The sequence below is a fragment of the Magallana gigas genome, chromosome 9 (genome assembly GCF_963853765.1).
Source record: "Magallana gigas chromosome 9, xbMagGiga1.1, whole genome shotgun sequence".
Taxonomy (NCBI): Eukaryota; Metazoa; Mollusca; class Bivalvia; order Ostreida; family Ostreidae; genus Magallana; species Magallana gigas.
In genome coordinates, this window is record NC_088861.1 from 47,596,602 (window position 1) to 47,609,936 (window position 13,335).

Genomic DNA, 13,335 nt, shown 5'->3' on the forward strand with positions numbered 1-13,335 from the left:
ATTTGTAGGCATGAGAGCGCTTACAAGGTCAATTTTTGGATAAAACAGAGTCATTATTGTGGTCAAAGTCCCATAACTCCAACAAAAAGTATCGACCAATGCTGATTTTCGAACTTGACCAAAGTAATAGTGGTATAAACATTTCGTATAAATTTAATGAAAATCCGTCAAAATTTGTAGGCATGAGAGCGCTTACAAAAAAGTGTGACGGAGGGACGCACGGACCCACGGATGGACGCCCGGCATTTCTATGTCCCCGCTTTGCGTTGCGGCGGGGGACAAAAATAGTTGAAAGGTGAAATGTAATGATTGTGTAATGTTATGGTTTGATATGTATTCTAATGGTTAGACAATGTAATATAATGATTTGAAAGTCTATTGCAATGATTGAGTAGTGTACTGTCATAGTGGGATATTGTAATGTAATGGATAGATGGTGTAATATGACAGTAGATAGTTTAATGTAAAGGTAAGATAGTGTAATGTAATGGTTTGGTTTAATGTAATGTGGTTGGACCGTGTAATGGAATGGTTGGACAATGTAATGTAAGGCCTGGATGATATAATGTAATGGTTTGGTGGTGTAGTGTAAATAGCTAGTGTAATGTAAAGGTGGAAGGTGTCATGTTGTTGAATGGTGTAATATGTAATGGTTGAATGTTGTAATGTAATAAATAGATGGTGTTAAACATTTGATGTATTGATGTTATCATAGAATGGTTACTTTTATTGTCTTCAGACCACTAGGAAACTGAAAACTTGATGTTAGTGGTAAAGTATAAGGAGTTGTGAATGTCTATGTAGTTGAGGGAGTTAGATATTTCTTGCCTTTATATACACCTACAGAATAGCAATAATGTTCAATTCTCTGCTAACACGTTTATGTAAATAACTCTGAATCATTTGCCTTTTTCAAATGTAAATACAATGTATAAGTAATTAACAGCAATGTTAGAAAGTTCACCAGAATATGAACTTGGGTGGTACATGATCACAGGATTTGATCAAATTACCAACAAAGTTCATATCCTAGTAAACTTTTTTATTTCTTAATAGACTTACAAACAGTGTGGTTTGTATCTTTTTCACACTTGGTTGAAATCTCTTTGTCAGCCATACACACTGAAAACAAAAGTATTACATGTACATGATTTATTTAGCTTTTAAAGTAAAATCCAGAAAAAAATAACAACATAAATATTTTGGATCAAAAAAATTTGAATACTTTTCTTGTATCTTTCTACAGAGTTCTTCTTTTAAAAAAGATTGATAAAGTCTACAAATGGCCATGACCACCCAGCCCCCTTAGGGTGGTAGGGGACATCTGTTGATATTAATGTGGAATAAAGTACATTATAATTAGAAAACTTTCATGAGTTTTGAATTTTCAAATTTTACAATATTTAACCAAAAAAATAGCTTTTGAAAAAAATTTAGAGACGTAAAATTGAAAAACCCCAGCAGTGGAATTCAAACTCATGACTTACAGATTCATAGTAAACCCCTTGACCCATGGTGCTACACTGTTATGCGACAATATCGGGAAAATAACTAATTATATAACCATACTCAGGGTTCGACACTAACCTTAGTCCGTTAGTCACAGACTAATAGATTTTCATACGGACTAACAAAATTTCTGTCGAGTCAGTCCGGTTGGACTAATAAAAAGTTTTGCTAAAAAAATGTGTAAATTAACGATGTGTGATTGTCGACATTTTAATGGAAAACCCTGACTATATTTTTATTATCTAGCATATGATACATTGCAGTGATTATAGAGTTACCGAGCGAAAACAACAGAGGTATGCAGGATATTATGGGTGACTTGATTATTTCTTTGCCGTAATGGGATGTCCGAGAAAATAGGTGACAAGCACACGTGTTCACAACAACAGCTTCGATAGGGACGCTTATGTGTTTTAAAAATATATAAAGGTCTCAAAACGAATCTCCTGCGAGTTGTTTAATTTAAATGAATTGTTTTACTTTAAATAATTTATGATAAATTGCTTATTTTTAAAGAACTTAGATAATGAAAAGAACAAGGTAGCTCATAGCCTGGATCTAATTTGCATAGATCTATTTATAACATCTGTAATGGCAGCATACACCAAGGAATACGCAGCTCATTGCTATGTACTGCAGTGCATAGCACAATACAACTAAACAAGTGCAACACCTGTAATAAAAACATTATAGTGTATATTATGCACCCCTTTCTTACAAATTCTATTTAAAAACTCCGTACCATATATAAGGCAAATACTGTAATGCATTTTAATTTATTTTTGACGGGCACATAAAATTGCCTACGGACTAGTTAAAATAAACAGGCACTAGTCCGGCTGGACTAATGCATAAAAAAGTTAGTGTCGAACCCTGATACTTCATTTTATTGTTTATTTCGATAAACAATTTGTCACAACATGGAGGTGTCCCATACCACCTTAACATATTCAGACCAATAGACTCACTGGCTGAGGAATTAGTTTGTGCTTTCATGGTACAGTTGACAAAGACACAGGATAACCCGAACCCCTGGATGCCACAGCACTCTGTCTGGTTCAAGTCCTCACATTTTGCATCTGAAAACCAAACAGCATTTCAAATTATATATATAATATATACACTTATCCAATGGCTGGAAGTGGAATAGCCCTTTTATCAAACGCAAGACAGGGACTATTCTACAAGCAATAACTCATTTCATAGAACTTGTACCTACAGCTCTCAATCGCTGATGTCATCATTGTGGAACTCTTGGTATCAGAGTCAACCAATCAAATTACAAGAAAGAAAAATTGGCATCAAAACTTTAGAGATAATTTTTAAAATAATTCATTGTTACTGCTGGGTCTTCAAACATGTTACCCATAGCTAGGGGAATGTGCAATGGACAAGTATTCTATGATGAGCTTGTTTTTTTACCCTCACCCTTGGTTTCAGCTCACTGTACACCACAGGCAGTCAATGGGTAAACCGGTTATAGAAAATGTAATACTCAGGACAAAAGATTTCAAAGTACGGACCAGTGTAATGCTCTGCAGAGCCCTTAAACATCTGTTTACCTGGTACTGTCCATCAAACTGACTGAAAACTAAAAATTATATGTATTATTTCTCAGGCACCACATTATTGGGTCAAATGATTAATAAATGTTACTGCCATGCTGAAAAGGGGAATAACTCAACTTTTAGTAAGAAATAAAAATTGAATTATTTCCCTATGCAAATAATGCAATTGAGATAAAAAACCCGCCTGTCTAATAATACTGTAAACGTACTTCATTTGGCTGTGTATTCTTTTTGTAGTGAATATTACCATCGGGTTTGGAATTCCATGAATAACAACATAAATATATATCCATTGTAAACAAAGTTCAGTTGTTACCTGTACCTTACCCGAGTTGGACGTAGATTTTATCCATCAGACTTTAGAGGTTTTTAAAGACTCATAACTCATATTTGTGAGTAGCATTGGTAAAGATATACCGTCACAACATATTTAGCGTTTTGGGGGAATGCGGCTTCCGCTAAATTAAGTACATTGTTAAATGCCATGCATATATGTATAAGGTTTACCTGGTACTTTCAGGAATACACTAATTCAAATCCATGCCAACTTATTCAAAACTAATTTCCGCCAAATATAGTATGTTTACAGCATATTTTGAATTTTGTGGCCTGAGAACCAATACATTCCAATACATTCATTTTTTGGCCTTACCTTCAGCTAGGGTTATAAATTAGGTCAAGGTATTGCGTGAATCACTTACCTGGAGCTTGACCTACAATAGAAAAAGGATCATTATTAAATCAGGTAAACAAGATGTATGATTGTATACAACAGGTAATGCCCGATCCAAGAACTTTCATCTCTCATAATCAATTTGGTTTCTCAAACTTCCACGGTGGTCTATTATTTTACCTTCAGATCTGTATTTACTGAAAAAGTTGGAATTTTCCTTACGTAATTTCTTTACAAAATATATATTGCATGTTTTTTTTTCATAATATGATTACTTTTTCTTAGATGATCAATGCAAGTATAAATATTAGTACATAACACAGCGGATTCAGAGCAATTATCTATAATAACTGTATATCACAATGGTGGAACACAAGACAGGAATTGAACATCAACCAAACCACGGGCTGAGGGCCAAACAACTCTTGTTCTGATTGTGTGCAATAATACAGGCTGAGGGCCAAACAACTCTTGTTCTGATTGTGTGCAATAATACTGGCCGAGGGCCAAACAACTCTTGTTCTGATTGTGTGCAATAATACAGGCTGAGGGCCAAACAACTCTTGTTCTGATTGTGTGCAATAATACTGCCAAACAACTCTTGTTCTGATTGTGTAATACAGGCTGAGGGCCAAACAGCTCTTGTTCTGATTGTGTGCAATAATACAGGCTGAGGGCCAAACAGCTCTTGTTCTGATTGTGTGCAATAATACTGGCCGAGGGCCAAACAACTCTTGTTCTGATTGTGTGCAATAATACTGGCCGAGGGCCAAACAACTCTTGTTCTGATTGTGTGCAATAATACTGGCCGAGGGCCAAACAGCTCTTGTTCTGATTGTGTGCAATAATACTGGCTGAGGGCCAAACAACTCTTGTTCTGATTGTGTGCAATAATACAGGCTGAAGGCCAAACAACTCTTGTTCTGATTGTGTGCAATAATACAGGCTGAGGGCCAAACAACTCTTGTTCTGATTGTGTGCAATAATACAGGCTGAAGGCCAAACAACTCTTGTTCTGATTGTGTGCAATAATACAGGCTGAGGGCCAAACAACTCTTGTTCTGATTGTGTGCAATAATACAGGCTCAGGGCCAAACAACTCTTGTTCTGATTGTGTGCAATAATACAGGCCGAGGGCCAAGCAACTCTTGTTCTGATTGTGTGCAATAATACTGCCAAACAACTCTTGTTCGGATTGTGTAATACAGGCTGAGGGCCAAACAGCTCTTGTTCTGATTGTGTGCAATAATACAGGCCGAGGGCCAAACAACTCTTGTTCTGATTGTGTGCAATAATACAGGCTCAGGGCAAAACAACTCTTGTTCTGATTGTGTGCAATAATACAGGCTGAGGGCCAAACAACTCTTGTTCTGATTGTGTGCAATAATACAGGCCGAGGGCCAAACAACTCTTGTTCTGATTGTGTGCAATAATACAGGCTGAGGGCCAAACAACTCTTGTTCTGATTGTGTGCAATAATACAGGCTCAGGGCCAAACAACACTTGTTCTGATTGTGTGCAATAATACAGGCCGAGGGCCAAACAACTCTTGTTCTGATTGTGTGCAATAATACAGGCCGAGGGCCAAACAACTCTTGTTCTGATTGTGTGCAATAATACAGGCTCAGGGCCAAACAAATCTTGTTCTGATTGTGTGCAATAATACAGGCCGAGGGCTTAACAACTCTTGTTCTGATTGTGTGCAATAATACTGGCCGAGGGCCAAACAACTCTTGTTCTGATTGTGTGCAATAATACAGGCTCAGGGCCAAACAACTCTTGTTCTGATTGTGTGCAATAATACAGGCTGAAGGCCAAACAAATCTTGTTCTGATTGTGTGCAATAATACAGGCTCAGGGCCAAACAACTCTTGTTCTGATTAAGTAATACAGGCTGAGGCGATCATAATTTGATTTATAGTTTTACAGATTTTTTTCCAAGAAAAGTCAAGTTGGAGGACGAAAAAAAAGAAAAAAAAAGGCATGTCAGCTGCTGGCCTGGGTACTCGGAGGCAACTCTTGCTGCCATATATCCCTCCACCTTCGATTGTGAGGACTCCAACTGTGCGCATTGCATGCAGACACTAGGTCTGAGGGTCTCTTGTTTTGCATTGGATGAATTGGTTTGTAAGTGTAATTTCAATGCAGGGACCAACCTAGAGCAAAATTTTTGGGAGACTTCAATTCTCTCTAACAGAAAAATAGAGAGAAGTTTGAGAAATCAGGGAGACTTCCATTACTTGACAATGGCATAACACTAATGATGATATACACAGATTCAACCTTTAATAATTTAAATTAGATTAGAAGCAAGTCAATAAAAATTTTTTTTTAAAAATTTTGAATTTTTTTTTATTAATTTAATTTATTTGAGGCATTCATACATTAAAATAGATGAAATGTGTTGCAATTGTGTTAGCTAAATGACAAATAACAATGACAGTTTATGTATTTCTGTGTATTTTGGGGGTATTAGTACAACCTTTTGACCCAATTACAACCGTTATGTAGAGGGTCTTTTTTTTTTTTTAAAGATAAATGTAAACAACCCTAGGGTTTTATGATTATTTAAGCATTAATTTGGCAGAGTTATTAATTAATTATAAGTTACCACCTAATTGTAGCATCAACACTAAAAGAAATAAACATCGGTTGCACAGTATGTGGTTGCATCATCCGTATATTAGGCCTACCCCTAAAGATAAGACAGTCTCAGTAATTATCCTAATCACAACAGGGGTTAACTGAGGCTGTGAAAATGTCTTTAGAATATGTAAAGTATCATTTTATTGCCTTTTGGGTTAATTTAGACGATTGTGAACTCATAATACAGGACGACTTCCAACTTCTCTTTTGGAGGAAATTCCGGCGAAGTTAACTATTTCGCCCAATTCGCCCCCTTTCAACACAACGAAACCAATCCAAAGATGTTCTGCAACACCTTGACCTTCCTCCATCATTCTGCAAGCGTTTTTACATCCAGATTTAAATATCTCAGTGATTCATTATCATAAAACACGGGTTTGACTTGAGCAGCTTGAACTGAGCATGACAATTTTCAATTTTTTTTTTTTTTTTAAATGCAAATTTTTAGAGTCGGCGGATCTGTAAAACTAAAATTCAAATTATGATCGCCTGAGGGCCAAACAGCTCTTGTTCTGATTGTGTGCATTAATACAAGCTGAGGGCCATACAACTCTTGTTCTGATTGTGTGCAATAAAACTGGCTGAGGGCCAAACAACTCTTGTTCTGATTGTGTGCAATAATACAGGCTCAGGGCCAAACAACTCTTGTTCCGATTGTGTGCAATAATACAGGCTCAGGGCCAAACAACTCTTGTTCTGATTGTGTAATACAGGCTGAGGGCCAAACAACTCTTGTTCTGATTGTGTGCAATAATACAGGCTCAGGGCCAAACAACTCTTGTTCTGATTGTGTGCAATAATACAGGCTCAGGGCCAAACAACTCTTGTTCTGATTGTGTGCAATAATACTGGCTGAGGGCCAAACAACTCTTGTTCTGATTGTGTGCAATAATACAGGCTGAGGGCCAAAGAACTCTTGTTCTTATTGTGTGCAATAATACAGGCTGAGGGCCAAACAACTCTTGTTTTGATTGTGTGCAATAATACAGGCTGAGGGCCAAAGAACTCTTGTTCTGATTGTGTGCAATAATACAGGCTCAGGGCCAAACAACTCTTGTTCTGATTGTGTGCAATAATACTGGCTGAGGGCCAAAAGCTCTTGTTCTGATTGTGTGCAATAATACAGGCTCAGGGCCAAACAGCTCTTGTTCTGATTGTGTGCAATAATACAGGCCGAGGGCCAAACAACTCTTGTTCTGATTGTGTAATACAGGCCGAAGGCCAAACAACTCTTGTTCTGATTGTGTGCAATAATACAGGCTGAGGGCCAAACAGCTCTTGTTCTGATTGTGTGCAATAATACAGGCTCAGGGCCAAACAACTCTTGTTCTGATTGTGTGCAATAATACAGGCCAAGGGCCAAACAACTCTTGTTCTGGTTGTGTGCAATAATACAGGCTCAGGGCCAAACAACTCTTGTTCTGATTGTGTGCAATAATACAGGCCGAGGGCCAATTAACTCTTGTTCTGATTGTGTGCAATAATACAGGCTGAGGGCCAAACAACTCTTGTTCTGATTGTGTGCAATAAAACAGGCCGAGGGCCGAACAACTCTTGTTCTGATTGTGTGCAATAATACAGGCTCAGGGCCAAACAACTCTTGTTCTGATTGTGTGCAATAATACAGGCCAAGGGCCAAACAACTCTTGTTCTGGTTGTGTGCAATAATACAGGCTCAGGGCCAAACAACTCTTGTTCTGATTGTGTGCAATAATACAGGCCGAGGGCCAATTAACTCTTGTTCTGATTGTGTGCAATAATACAGGCCGAGGGCCAATTAACTCTTGTTCTGATTGTGTGCAATAATACAGGCTGAGGGCCAAACAACTCTTGTTCTGATTGTGTGCAATAATACAGGCCGAGGGCCAAACAACTCTTGTTCTGATTGTGTGCAATAATTCCCATCTGAATATTACTACAATTTTAAAACAAGACTATTAATGATATTTGTACAAATTAGAATTTATAAGGGGGTAAGAGAGATATATTCTGGTATCTTATCTTTGAAAATGCATTCTAATAGACTATTAATTGTACTGTTTATATTACCTCAAACACAGATGTGCAAGAATCGTGTGTTAGTAAAGATTGACTGCCAAATTTTAAATACCATTACAACTTAACACAAAGTTCTAGTACATATCATGGCACCAATGGGCCTGGAATGATTCATCAACACACAGTCTGAACTACTGAGTACTGACACATATCATGGCAGCACTGACCCTGGAATGATTCATCAACACACAGTCTGAACTACTCACACACACAAACCTTCCTTGGATCAGAATAGACTTATAAAACTATATATACTTACACATGTTCCTTGGATCATAGGTTAGACTATACTTACACACTTTCTTCTGACCACAGATTACACTTAACTATACTTACACACATTCGTTTTGTTGATAGCTGTAACGTTTACTCCGCAGATTTTTGCAGCATCATTTTTATCAGTAGCATTGTTCAGATTGTGGCAACCTACAGGTTAAAAAAAATGGATGCCTTCTTTGTATTTTACTAAATCTACTTTTTTATAATTTAATATTTCTTTATAATACAACAATATTAACATATTCCAGTGTCTTTGTCTGTGATAACACTTTGTCTTTATTTTTTAACATATAGCCAATACATTTCATAAATGACTATTTCAACATTTAATTGTACAATTGAAAATTATCTAAATATTTGTAATGAGGATCATTCTTTGAATATTACAAGGTGATAGAAATATAGTTGGGCAAAATCAAATCTGTCATATAACCCTTCAGGCTTTATTGGATTTGATCACGCCTGACCATATACGATCAACTCAATTAACATTATGATAATACTCAAAGAACGATACCTTATTCCTCAATGCATACAAATACTTTATACAGGGAAATATTCACAGTTTTATTTTCGCCTCTTTCACGCTGTCTTGGGCAAATTTAAGACTGGCCGAATTCCTATATCAAATTATCTCTTTATATTAAACACAACTGTGTCTGGGCATACATTTCAGTATGTATCAAATTATCTCTTTATAAACACAACTTGTCTGGGCGAATTCAAGACAGGGCGAAACTGTGTGCAGGTGTAGAAGGCCAAAATTACACAGGGCAAAATTACACAGGGCCAAAATTACACAGGGCGAAAATAACCCTGTATACGGTATAACAATTTTACAGAATAAAACAAAACCTTACAGTGAAAGAGGGCAAAGTTAAAAACCGATTATGGTGAAATGTTACTACGCCATCAAAACTAGTTGGAAAGCACAAATTATTCTTTTTACACTGATAAAATCTACGATGATGAGGAAAACTTGTATAGATCATTAATATGTATTTATCATTAATCTATACATGCCACGTTTACTGAGCTGTACCATTATATACAGAAACAAGAAGACTTTACTGGATGACACAAAACAATGATGTATTACACAGCTTTACCAATGAACATCAATTTTTTGTGTTGTTGCTGTGGATATTGATTTAAGCATTGAATCATTATTTCTTAAAAGACATACTGTATATCTGGGGTTTTTTCGCGTGTCACAAAATTTGTGAAAATGGGAATTTTGTGTAGCATTTTCAATCTGCACTTGTCATTTTTTGCAATTTAAAAAGTTTCTTAAATAATACAGAATATAATTTCTGCATATTCAATAATTCACGATTTAAAAGACATTGCAAAAAAAGTGATGAAAATTAGATAATCACGAAAATTATTGAATATACGGTAGTCTCATATTTGCAATGGTGTGTGCACAAAAATTGAGTAACATTAAAAAATTTCTTTGTACGCACCGCTGCAGTTATGAGACAATGTTTTCAAAAATTTATGATTTAAGGCTTATATTTACATCTTTTCATCTTCCTGCATTGTCTGCAAATTAAAGTGCTTAATATCTCAAATCCCTGTTTTATTCTATGGGGAAGTTTAAATCAATGGAAGAGCCACTGTAACAGCCACATTGATTCAAAAGTGTGAATTATGAATTCTTCTTGCGACTTTTCTCTTTAACAGCGTTCCACATTTGGGACGTCAAGTTCAACTTTAATAGTTATAATTTAAACTTTAAGCACCCTGTCTGTGTAATGGTGTTATAAATGCTGAACATAGCTCTCCAGAAACTTCACATGCCAAGAATATGTGGAATGTAGATATAATTGAAATAAAATTTCATTCGAGTCTTTGCTGAATGTCCTATTAATGTAAAATTCATGAGGCAAACATTGGCTGTCCAAAATTTACATTTTTGTAGGTCATCTTGTGACCTTGAACCCTTCCCTGACCTTTATGGGTCTCTTCGGTTGTCTTGTTGACAGTACAGTTCACGAAGGCACAGCTTGGTCGTTCACAGCACGCTGTTTGGTTTTCTCCATACTGAGTACAGTTCAATCCAGGATCTGGAACAGAAAGGGACACCTGTCAGCAACATCTCTACATTTTATGAAATAACATTAAAATCTTATTAATAAATAACCTGTACCTTTTTACCAGAGTGAGCGATAAAAGAAACTTCACATCCTAAATTATGGAAGATTTTTATTTGCATTAAAAGAATTGAGCTATCACTTTTTTTTTTTTTATTTTAAACATCGTGTTCATGCATTATGCCAAGTACAGTGATTTGGGAGGGGGGGTATTGATAGTGATGGTCAGAGGGGGCATCTGAGGGAGGAACAGCCAGTCTCACTAATGCTTACTGGCCGTAGGTCAATGCATTGAACTTTTCTTGCTCTTGTGAACATATTCTTAAATTGCAAGGAGAATATGAAACTCTTAGTTTTTGGACATATGAAAACAATCATGATGTCGTTGTTGATAAATGCATACGTACATATTAAGTATATTGAGTGGGAATGGTTCCTCCACGAACGTGTGAAGGGGCCAAACAGCATTAATTATTCATAAGAATGAGAAAAGTTCAGTGAGTGGTGAGTCATTTAGAATGATGGGACCAATGGTAGTGGATATCAAAGAATGGTAAATATAGGTGGCATGAGGGAGTGGCGATTAAGTGATATATATGCAGAGTTCTAGAGTTTTTTTCCAATGTCAGTAATTGGGACTTGATCTTGGTTGGAAAATGATTGAAAGACTTGCTCCTATCATCTGAATACATCTGTAAGCAGCAATATAAACGCCCCGCGTCATTATGTACAAAATACTCGCCAAACTTATGTTAATTCTCCATATAATTACTGACTGAGGTGTTTTGAAAATGGATAATAAGTCTTGAGAGAGCAAAAAGTCAGTGAAAAAACTCTGCTTAGTTAATCGTATGCATTCGGATCTCCTCAGTGATTACAACGAGAGTTTGTATCAACCTCCTTTGCTTTTTTTATGAAATGTGAGTTGCTCTGTCAACATCTAAAGGACATCTGGACAGACAGGCAACCTCAAGTAATCGGTCCATGGTTATTTTTATCGGTCTTGCCGACATGACAGAAAGATTTGGAGAACTCTGCAAAGTATGTGGCATGGGTGAGTGGGGCTGAAGTGATAATTATATTATGTGGTGTGAGGGAGTGGGGCTAAAGTGATATCTATAAATGTGGCTTCAATGATTTGGGATGAAGTGATATCTATATATATTGAATACTTATAGAAAAATATACCCTTTTCCGCCCTGTGTGATATAAACCGAAATTTCGCCTAGGGGTGTGATATAAACTCTATAGGTGTGATATAAGATTTATATCACACCCCTCTCCGGCAATCTTCGGATGTTAATACATCACACCCCTTTCCGTTAATCATCGGCTATTATGACCTAGAGTTCGGTATGCGTCGTACAACTCTGATCTCCGAGTATGACGTCAAATAGTTACGTTGGCGTCAACCTAGTATATAAACAGCTGGCACAAAAATTTCATGGAAGTTTTTCAAAGATGGAATATATAGACACGGAACGACTTGTTAACAATAATAATTCATCACATGATGTTTTTTTTTGTTTCTTTAATATTGTCTGTAAGTATATAATATAAAAATCTTAACATGGCAATTTATATATCGGTCGCACTATATTAGCCCTCGAGCCTGACGGCTCTCGGGCTGATATACCGCGACCTCAGGCTAATATAGGTTGCGATATAAAAATTGCCATGTAATAATCTATATCCATAGCGTGAGTATTGGGCAGAACTGATATATATGAGGCATGAGTGAGTGGGGCTAATGTAATGTATGCATGGAGTGAGTGAGTGGCGCTTAAGTAATATCTATATATGTGGCATGAGGGAATGGGACTGAAGTGATATCTATATATGTGGCATGAGTGAGTGGCGCTGAAGTGATATCTATATACGTGGCATGAGTGAGTGGGGCTGAAGTGATATCAGTCTATATATGTGGCATGAGTGAGTGGGGCTGAAGTGATATCCATATATGTGGCATGAGTGAGTGGGGCTGAAGTGATATCTATATATGTGGCATGAGGGAATGGGACAGAAGTGATATCTATATATGTGGCATGAGTGAGTGGGACTAAAGTGATATCTATATATTTGGCATGAGAGAATAGGGATGAAGTGATATCTATAAATGTGGCAAGTGGGGTCGAATTGAAATCTATATATGTGGCGTGAAAGAATTGGGCTTAAGTGATATTTATATGTGGCGTGAGGGAATGGGGCTGAAGTGATATCTGTATGTGACATAAAGGAGTGGGGCTGAAGTGATATCTAGATATGTGGCGTGAGTGAGTGGGGCTGAAGTAATATCTATATATGTGGCATAAGTGAGTGGGGCTGAAGTGATATCTATATATGTGGCATGTGGGGTTGAAGTGATATCTATATATGTGGCATGAAAGAATGGGGCTGAAGTGATATCTATATGAGGCATGAGGGAGTGGGGCTGAAGTGATATCTATATTTCTCGCATTATCACTGGTGTGAGATTGGTTTGTCCGGTGTGAGACAGCAGTGTGAG

At 36.8% G+C, this 13,335-nt stretch overlaps 1 protein-coding gene across 3 annotated transcripts in view; it reads right to left on the bottom strand.

Moving 5' to 3' along the window:
- The window catches only part of LOC105320764 (porimin), a 129,878-nt gene that overhangs the window by 108,968 nt on the left and 7,575 nt on the right, over window positions 1–13,335 (bottom strand). For all 3 annotated transcript variants that reach the window (XM_066070779.1, XM_066070780.1, XM_066070778.1), the window contains 5 exons: window positions 10,689–10,802; window positions 8,791–8,880; window positions 3,779–3,790; window positions 2,478–2,588; window positions 1,063–1,122 (listed from right to left, as the gene is read on the bottom strand). In XM_066070779.1, coding sequence (XP_065926851.1) covers window positions 1,063–1,122; window positions 2,478–2,588; window positions 3,779–3,790; window positions 8,791–8,880; window positions 10,689–10,802 — 387 coding nt within the window. The remainder of the gene's footprint in view (window positions 1–1,062; window positions 1,123–2,477; window positions 2,589–3,778; window positions 3,791–8,790; window positions 8,881–10,688; window positions 10,803–13,335) is intronic.